Source organism: Acyrthosiphon pisum, chromosome X (assembly GCF_005508785.2).
Source record: "Acyrthosiphon pisum isolate AL4f chromosome X, pea_aphid_22Mar2018_4r6ur, whole genome shotgun sequence".
NCBI lineage: Eukaryota > Metazoa > Arthropoda > Insecta > Hemiptera > Aphididae > Acyrthosiphon > Acyrthosiphon pisum.
In genome coordinates, this window is record NC_042493.1 from 64667091 (window position 1) to 64678057 (window position 10967).

The following is a 10967-nucleotide window of genomic DNA, read 5'->3' on the forward strand; positions in this document are numbered from 1 at the left end:
TAAGAAATACATAAGCACAGTTTATTTTTATAGTCATTTTAAGTTCAAATTTGGACAAAATTACATATTAAAAAACTATTGGAATAAATATTTTATTTATTCTGTTGTGATTGTAATAATTGTATAATATTATTTGTGGGTATTTGAAACTTCTGAAGTATACTATTATATATCTATGATAGTACCACGGTTTGTTGTTGATGTATAACGCGTTACCTAATGGATATTGTGATATGATTAATTTGGAATTTATTATTGATACCTATTATAGGTCAATTTTTTTTTAATACTATAGATAAGTATACCTATAATAGGTATGTCTAATACCTAGACTGACAAACCGTCTCCACTCAGAATCGTTTTTCTTAAACAGTGATATTATATCATTGAATTCAAATTTAATACTATCCATTATACAGTGACCCACTTGTAACCTACTGTACAGCAGAGCGACATCCGCTTACCCACCTTTTTTTTATTTGTGTGTGAAGTAGTCAAAATAATATATAAATCATTGCATACCCAACCTGGGGGAGGCGCTAGCAGTCATTACGAAATAAAAGTTTGTTTATTTATTTATTTTTATTTTACAATGTAGAGAAAAAATGTAAAATTATTAAAGGTCGGTTATCGGTTACTTAATCGTTTCATGCCACCACGTCGTCCGTAAATGAATAAGCGCGATAAGATGATTCCTGGCAAAAAGGCTATTAGTTTAGACTATATTTAGTTTCGTTTTGCTGTTCCACAGTGCACGTAGTGTAGTGGTACGACAGTAAGTAGTCGTCACGAGTGTACGTACCTACGTTGAAGTAATATTATCTGAAATAATTACGTACATCGATGATTATGTCAAATTTGGTTTTACGTTTATTGAAAAGTATGGTAGCTATAAAAAAACTTTAGTGTATTGTTTGTCACATTGTGTTGATTAACAATTCCCTCTGACCAAGTCGTCTAAAAAGACATTTAACCACAGTTTATCCGATGCTAAAAGAAAGACCTAAAGAGTTTTTTGTTACTAAAAAAACGGTTTAAGTAAAATGAAACTTGACAGTACCGGAGAATTTCAAGCAAATAATGAAAAAATTGTTGACGCTTCATACAACATCGCCTTTATGGTGATGAAGAGCAAAAGAAACCACATATCTTGGGTGAAACATTAATCAAGCCTAGCATAATCAAAGCTGTTGAAAAAGTACTAGGTGGACAAAGTAAAAGGAAAATAGCTCAAATATCTTCTTCTTTCAAATAATACAGTAAAACAACGCATAGATGAATTAGCTTTGGACATAAAAAAATCAGTTGATTCATAAATTACAAAATTCCGAATTCTTTGCAATTCAGTGCGATGAATCAACAGACTAATGTGGCCCATTGTTTCCATCTACTAGTTTACTGCCGTTTTATTAATTCCACTTCAAAAGCCAGTGACGTTCTATCTGCCATTAAAATATTTTTTGATCAGAATGGTCTCTCTTAGAAAAATGTTGTAGGTGTATGTAGTATGTACAGACAGTGTCCCAGCAATGTTAGGGTTACGATTGGATTTTGTAACGCTCGTGAAAGAAAAAAATCCGTCAATAATTAGTTATCATTGCATAATACATCGACAAGCTTTAAGTGCAAAAACGCTGACATCTAAACTTAAAAATGTACTTGATTATGTATACAAGTTGTTAATACCGTCAAAAGCAGTGCACTTAATTCTCGTCTTTTTAAGATTCTTTGTGCAGAATTATCCACCGAACATTCTATTTTATTATTCCATACAGAAGTTCGTAGGTTATCCAAAAGGAATACGTTTGAACGTTCTTATGCATTTAAGTCTGAATCGGAAATTATTCTTTTGCAATTAAGAAAAGACGATCTTCATCAGAACTTCTCTCTGATGATGAAGAACGTTTTTATATCACTGGATTTAAAAATAAAGTGATTAAAAATCTTGACAGTTTAGCTGATGAATTCGTACTATATTTTAAGGATCTTTCAAATGAAAGTTGGCAATATACGCTGACAAGTTTGTCTATTCAATACTAACGTAGACACATATTACCAGATAATCTTAAAGAACATTGAATCGAGCTGATAAACGATTCACGCATGAAAATTGATTTTTAACAGCAGCAGTTCATAGGAAAAGTTTTGGGTTAAATACCGACCTATTTGTATCTGCATCGACTTATTTATGCTAGTAAGGTTTTCTAGCTTGGAGGTTATAAAAACCAAACATAAAAATCGCTTAGATAACGAACCAGACTTGAGGTGTTCTCTATCAAACATCGAGTCAAACATAAAAAATTATTTAAATAAAAGTGTTATCAGCCTTACATTAATATTGTAAATTCCATTATATTATATTTTATTATTTACTATTATTTAAATTGTATACTAATTTATTACTATAATTATTCATATAAATTGATTATTTCATCATATTGTTTACTATTAGTCATATTTTATAATTATTATCATCAACAAAATGTAGTCATTCCGAATAGTTGATTTGTTAGATATATATAATAAAAAAGGTGATCATTTTTTTCAATTTAATGGAAGGGACAAAGTTTTTTAAAATCTACAAAGGGGCCTAGAGGAGTCAAGGTTAAGAACATTGTCAAAAAAAAAATGAAAACCGGAAGGTCAAATTATATTTTTATGTGTGTCTGAAGTTAACATTTTTAAAAAAAGTTGCAGGATATTCACTAGATTTTTCAAGTAGTGATTTACTTATTTTATTGTAATTCTAAAACGAATAATTGTAGATACCTTAAATTTATACCATAATATATTTATTTTATCAATTTCTAAACTTTTCAAAATATGTCGACGGACATTTTCAATTTTCAATTTTTATAGTTTTTATTGTATTTATTTGGTCAAAAAGCGTGAACATTAAATACAAGGCTCCTTAAATTGTTACAATAGCAGCTGAAAATATTAAAAATACATAGGTGAATTTTTTTTTTTTTATAAAGATTTACATTTTGAAAAAAATTTATCAAATGATGATTTTGTAGTTAAAAATGTATAAAATATTTTAATTTTATAGTTATGAATTGAACATTTAAAACAAGGTTTCTCGTAAGTAGGTTATTCTGTAACCAAAAAATCTAAAAAATATAAATACACAGTTTTTTTTTTATAGTTATTTTATGTTCAAATTTGAGCGAAACTTGATATTTAAACGAAGAAGAATAATTTAAGTTTTGTGTTATATTTTTAAAATATTATTTTAGGGTACTTGAATGAAAGTGTACTATTATATACAAATATGAATATATGATAATAAACAAATAATAATAATTCAACTTGACTTACTATGAAATTAACAATAACAATATAACATTATAAATATAATATAAAATATCCTAGGCTGACAAACCGTCTCCACTCATCAGAATCATTTTTCGTAAACAATGATATTATACATTGAATTCAAATTTAACACCATCCATTACTGTCACCCAATTATAACGCTATATATCGCTATTATTATATATATCGCTTTCCCGTTTTTTTATTATTATAAGGTATATTTTTTTACCATCCGCTAATTTTTGGTGGAATTTGCACGTATCCAAAATTTACCTAGCCGTTCTTGAGCGGAATTAACAATCACACAATTGTACATTTAAACAATTAAATTGCTTGGCGATAGGTAGGTACCAATCAGATTTAAAATAATTATCTATAATATGTTCATGAAAAGCAAATAGGTGTACACTAGCTGCTGTTTCGTTTGTAACTGGATCTGAATGAGCTTAGTTATTAAGCTCATGTGGAGTAATATTAATGTTCTATGTAGGTGAAGTTATTACGACAACAGTATTATACTATCAGAGTATTACGCTATCAAAGTTTAATAAATAATAACTATCTTCAAAATAATAATGGTTTTTCCATATCAAAATAGCGGGTGAGTAGATGTCACTCGGCTGTACAGTAGTTTACAAGTGGATCACTGTAATGGATAGTATTAAATTTGAACTTAATTATATAATATAATTGTATACGAAAATCGATTCTGAGTGAAGACGGTTTGTCAGTCGAGGATATATTATATTATATTAATTATATTGTTATTACTTACCTAATTTTTATACAGTAGCTGGACAGCCAGTAAGTCAAATTAATATAATAAAATTACAAAAAAATAACTCAAATTGTTATTCTTCGTAATTTAATACCTATGTAATTTTTTGCAAATTTGAACTTAAAATAACTATAAAAAAATTGTGTTTATGTATATTTTTTAGAATTGTTGGTTACAGTATTAAGGGGCCTCGCTACTGCCGTCTTTTTTAGCAGAAAAGATCTAAAGTATTGACAAAATTAAAGTTAGTTAAAGTTGTCTGATTTTAATACTGAAAAAAAATTTGAACTCACCAGAAAATTGTCTATAGAATACGAAGCACTATAGAATATAATGTCTTCGAAGCGCTTTGTAAAAACTAAATTTATATTATTGTAAACTTTAATTGAAAACTTGAAAATATGAACTTTTTCTAATCATAATTAAAAACGGAAAAATGTTCGTACGATCTACAAACATTTTTATGCTGAATTCAAATATTTTTTCAGAATCAAAATCAAACAACGTTAACAAACTTTAATTTTGTCAAAACAAATGTATGTTTTTGTAAAATTCGTGTAGTGAAATTTATATAGTTATCGAGTTCTTAACATGTGCATGTGCGTACGAGAGACTAGAGAGGATACCCGCTATCACATAGATCCCGGGCCGCTATGACAAGATTAGAAATTGCCTAAATTTTTCCCCTTAAATAATGATCGTAGCGAGGCACCTTAACTACTTACTTGCCTGTTGTGTGGATAATGATAATAATATGATCAATTGATAAGATGTTTAGATATAAGATAAAATATGAATGACACAACAAGAATGTGAGGTTATCCTCGACAATACAAATAAGTGTGACAAGCATAATTTTCAATAAAACGTATTTTACTTTTAACAAATTGTCTTTTAAATAATAATATATTATAGACAATAAAACATGGCGCTGTCGGTATAAAAGAAATACGGTCAAAGTCGGAACGTGAAGTAATTTAGTATCAACAGAAAGAAGATATTAATTGACTAAAAATGAACTCGTTTTAAATTTTCAATCCTTAGCTTTAAACGTTGCACATTTTATAAATGTTTAACTATAAAATCATTTTTAAAGTTAAGTTGAGCCCCCGAGATATTTACGTCCGTGAGATATTTCGATATCAATACATGCTATGGCTTCCCAGATGAATTCAAGAACTATCAAAATATATACTCTGATGCCTCCAAGTCATACGAAGTGGTTTGAATCGCAATTTTATTCTAAAATAAAACTTAATAATATTCAAACATCCAAATGAGTGGTCAATCTTCTCTGCCGAAGCACAGGCAATTTTTCCAGAACACCAGACCAGACAAGACAATTCTGAAATGTCTAAAAATAACTAATTTAATAGACAAAATTGAAAATTTAATGGTACCTATTGTCAAATTAAGAATATAATGTATAATAATTGTAAATAGTAATTAAGACATGTTAACTAATGGCCTCTGCTGCTAAGGTGTATTTAAAATCAACGAAAAAATAAATTTAAAATAAAACTTTATGGTAATAATATTTTAATAAAAATAAAAATAAAAATGTTAAATAGACTATATGCACGAATTCCAAACTTTTACTCATCACACATAATTCATGCTTAAATAATATATTTCAAAATTAAACTGTATTTTATTTTTTAAACGATATCAATACATGTACCTAGGTATATCATTGGAATATAGGCAATATCCTGCAGTAGCTACCCTGCAATTGATGTAAAATTATATTATTCCAACGACTCATGTAGTCGTAATTGATCGATGTACCTATTTGAGTAACCAAATAATCCATATTATATAATGCATTAAATTCATTTTTTATTTGAGATTTCTTGAATTAATTTAATATGTAAATACATTTAATATTTAATACATCAACATATTATATTTTAATCAATGGGCCGAATCCAATTGTTTATTGGTAAAATATAAACATGGGTACTTAAAATCGATCATTCCATCGATGCACATTGTAGGAATCAACAGTTTGCATATTTTAATAAATTCCAGATGGAATTACAATTCAGTGTGTTGTAGATATAACTCATTTCACTAGGTAATTAAAATATATCTATAGTGATACTACCTATACCAATCTTATAATTTGAAAAATAAAAAAAAGGTTTTCGTTTAAAAAAAAAATAATTATAATGTTTAAAGCAAATTGAAGGTAGTGCAAATGTTTTACTTGTGGTTTTTGATATGCTGCGTGTTGTAATAAATTAATACATAATGGTAAATGATTGTCCTAGCGTTTTTCTGCTACATTCATCACAATTTAATAGAGATCATACAAAACTTTATCAGGATAGGGCTCATCCCACACATTTATTTAAGGAAGGAAACCTTACCATTCACGTGCATGGTTCGTGGAATCGGACACCCAAAACTACAGTGAATAGGACGTGACATAATATCCGAAACTGATTAGACGATATTTTTAACCTGTGGGCAATATTGTTGTTGTGATTTTATGTTATTATTGCTTTGAAAAGTTTTGTTAAACATAAACCGTATAACACGGGTCTTGTAGAACAAGTTGAATAAGCAATGGCAAAATCAAGAAAACTAAATTTATGATTAAATTGATTAAATCTCAAACCTGTAGGTATCTTTAGTATTAAGGCTTGTTAGTCATGACACAACGACCGACGAAAAAGATATTGCCAAAAGTCATACACAGTATTCATTTCAAATAAGACAAGGACACCGGCATTCATACAAATCACTCTGCTGAATAGTGTTGTCTACATAAACATAATAATGACAAAGTTAAAACTTGATATAACTTAAAATTAAAACTGCAAGTTATGAATCGTATTATATAAATATATTAAAACTTGTGGTTAGATAATATACGTTACACCCTAGTCAATTTTTTACACAGAAACTTAAAAAAAAATGTTTAGTTTGACAATTGATAACTTTATTACTTAAGAACTAACGGAAATTCGGGTGTAGACAGATTCATTTGTTATATTATGTCTGACTCTCTGGTGAAATGTGTATAGATACTTGAAGATACAGCCCTCCTTATAGTTTTTTAATGATATACTGCAGGGTGGTAAGTACTTCACCACTTCGATGAGTTACTTGCTAAATATTGGTTTTCGTTTGAACTTTATAGCGTGAAAGTTTGGGGCTTCAAAAGTGTGCAAACGTGACAAACGGGTCTACATTAAACAGCTAAGAACATCTTGATGTGATGATGTTGAAGAGTGCCGAATATTACACTTTGCACCGGGCCCGTTTGATAGTGGTCCGTTTGTAATGATCTTTAAAAACTGCGATGGCAAATACATTCAAAATAATAAGTCACTTTTCGAGCAGCTACAACTACGTCTTTTCCTGTTTGAACTTGTACAAGTGTGAAAAAACTGTGTGTTCTACTGACATTATAAATGTGCAGCCTAAAGTTAAATGGATATAATAACTATCAATATGATTAATAATTTATTCATCGATGATTGTCGTTATTCCTTGAACCTCGGGCTGGTTGGTTCTAGAATCGTTCAGTACCTATACACAACATTGTCGAATCACGTATAACAGTGTCAGTGGCGTATCAAGGGTATGGCGAACTGTGCATACGCCAGGGACGCAAATTTTATTCTACCTTCAAAATGAAATTTCTTCATAATACATTTCGAAATGATTTTATTTATCTGCACAAACTATGTAATGATGAATTGTGTTCCATTAACTGTAGTTATTATCCTGCGAAATGTCCCAAAATAACACCAAGGTTAATATAAAAGGGTTATTTTAATTGAACATGTTCCTGCAATCACTTTTAATCAAAACAACTATCCACATGATGAGAATAATCGTAATCTTAGTAATAAATGGTTCTTCAGAAAACTTACTAATGGTGAACATGTTCGAAGGCAATAGTTAATATAAAGTATTTCAAAAAATAAATTTTTTTTGTTTTCCATGCATTTTTTTTGTACCGCAAATTGTGCTTTTATTTCTGGTCTTGGCGATTGGCAACTTTTGAACCCTCGTTTGCCTGATCATCAAATTAACTTACTGCATAAACAAAACTGTATAAAATGGAAAAAACTAGAAAAAAGGATACTTGATGCTAAAACTATTGACTGTGAGGTATAAAAATGTTCAAAAATGAAAAAGAAAAATGGCGCAACATTTTGAAAATAATCATAGATATTATGTTTTGCAGTAAAAATAATCTTGAAAATAACTGATAATTTAAAATAATCATAAATAACTAATGATTATATAATGCTGTAATAATTATATATGTAAAAAATAAATGTTAAAAAAATATCATTTCGTCAATTTTTTTTTATCTTTAGAAAGGCGCATTTCCAAGTTTGCCAGAGGTGTTAATGAGTCTTCCTACGCCACTGAACAGTGTTGAGGGAATAAATAGTTGTGTTGTACTTATATTATTATTCAAGTAAAATGGATTCGTAATAATAAGTGTAATAGAGAATTTTGACGTCGTAACAACTCTACCGAAAAATTAATCAGACACAAATTTAATAATTATAAACGTAGTGGCTTAACAAGAAATCAAATGTGAGCATATATACACTACCACCCATATATTTCGTTAAAATATAACGTTCATTTATTGATCAGTTAAAAACAAATTACTTAAAAACAAATAATTATTCAAAATCCCACGCACACACGATCTCGTATTGAATGTTGAGGAGTCGACCCGCGACGGTGTGCTTTTGATGTCAACGACGATTGATATTGAATACAATTATGGCACGCACACACACACACACACACTCATAGACTGATTTCGGTGGTCGAATTATTGTTAATTACATCGTCGCCATGACTATAAGGATTTGATAATATTATTACACCACATCGACAGTCATCGTATATAATAATAACTTTAAAAAATAAAGATCAAACCTTTTGATGCATGCGGTTCAAGTCTGGGAGGGATGGTTTCGGACCTGGCTGTTTCTATCGTATCGACGGAACCAACTGATCTCCATGCGACCGGACCTGAACCGGAACATGGAGTACGCGTTGGGAAAGACCGCGATCTCCTTCAGGGCCGTACTCCAGAAGATCTGCTTCGTCCTGCTCTTAGTCCGGGACCGGTCGTTGCCGTCGAACCACGTGACCCGGTACAAGAATTCCGGTGGTTTTGGGTTAAATCTATGTTGGTTGAGGTGCTGGCCGTCCCGAGCGCTATCCACCATGAACAGCCCCGTCTGGATTCGCGACCGCGTCCCCCGCGACACCAGTACCCACATCATGCCGTACGCCGAACGGACCAGGTACGTCCGGCGCTGATTCCTCGTAATTGTATGGAGGTCGGTCACGTTCAGCTGGTTTGTCTGAAAACACGGGAAAACGGTGGTTTTTTCGGTTAACATATTGTTAGTATTGTTTTTTATAATATACGAATAATAATAACAGTTGGGGAAATATGTATTCTATAACAATCACAAAAATAAAAAAAAAAACGATTTCTAGTAATACGACAGCAATTGAGCGCGTTGGCTTCTTAGTGGGGTCGTCTGGTCTTGAGTTTTGTGCATAATAATTAAAAAGTTGCAGCACAGCTGTCCCATTTACAGTCATGGTATACATTAGGCTTAGATAATAATTATTTTTAATTAATATTTTTGACAAGAACATGATATTATTATGGACACATCATTATATAACGATGCACAACCATGGTACATACAGTCATGCTACTGTGCGTAGTTGTGTCTCAATATCGTCATACTAATATTATTAATAACAATAAAATCATTACCGAAGACTCAACGGTGACACCAGGGTGCATGTTGGACACGTGTTCGTATAGCTGTTCGTACATGCCGACCCACTGACACACATGTACCAGACACGGCACATCTGGCACGTACCGACACACGGATTCGTGTTCGTTAACGTATCGAACAGGAACCAGATCGGGGCATCCGAACGACCAGTTTGAGCACGCCACCTTCACCGCCGAGGTCGTCTCGGCCAGTTTAATGACCATGGCTGACATGCTCTCGGACTGCACCATCGACGTCCGGCACAGCGGGCACAGGGCGTGAGTAGTGCTGGTGTTCAATAGGGTCAGCATGCACGACTGGCAGATGGCGTGCCCATTAGGGCAGAAACACGACATGATGGACATCGTGGTTAGACATATTGGACAATCCAGGGCCCGACGGATCTTCAGGGAGATGGCCACGATCTCGGTGGTCTCGGGCTCCTGTGGCAAAGTGGAAGCCACCGACACAACCGACCGCGGCACCTCGATTACCTCTGCTGTTGATGCCGCCGCTGCCACAACCGTCTCCGTCGTACTCGCAGTCGATGACTCTGCCGCCTCCGCCGAAGTAGTCGCCGTCACCACCAGAGATGTCATCACGATCACGTTATGTAAACCACTGTTGCAATAAAAGATACGAGGCAATGTAGCCGTCGGATTTTCGTCTCACGTCACGTTCACAACAACCTATCTAAACACGACTTTTGTAATATATTTTGATTGGCAACGTTTTCTTTATTAAGTGTATTACAATTGTATGTATTAATTTTAAACAATCTGGTCGTCAAGCGATTTTTTTTGTCATTGAAATCACATTTTTTCATAATAGTAGGTCCACAATATAAATATTAAGAGGACGCTATTTACCCGAATATTATGAGAGCAAAAACACAGTTCACGAGTTTTAATACTGTGAAGTCTGTAATAATACTAAATTCTCAAATTTATATTGACAAATAAAAGAAAATATTATCTACGATTAAGCGTTTCGATTTTTTTGATAAATCAAATAATTTGTTTTTGGTACGTTTTGAAAGTATTGAGTTTTTTACCTACCCATAAAAAAAGAATGAAATATGT

At 31.7% G+C, this 10967-nt stretch overlaps 1 protein-coding gene across 1 annotated transcript; it reads right to left on the reverse strand.

Moving 5' to 3' along the window:
• Positions 1 to 8429: 8429 nt before the first annotated feature.
• LOC100571165 (E3 ubiquitin-protein ligase SINA-like 7) lies at positions 8430 to 10637 on the reverse strand. Its single transcript, XM_003241408.4, has 3 exons — positions 9879 to 10637; positions 9017 to 9450; positions 8430 to 8936 (listed from the first exon to the last, which is right to left on the reverse strand). The coding sequence occupies exons 1-2, from the start codon at positions 10482 to 10484 to the stop codon at positions 9034 to 9036; spliced, it is 1023 nt and encodes a 340-aa protein (XP_003241456.1). The 5' UTR covers positions 10485 to 10637; the 3' UTR covers positions 8430 to 8936; positions 9017 to 9033.
• Positions 10638 to 10967: the final 330 nt, after the last annotated feature.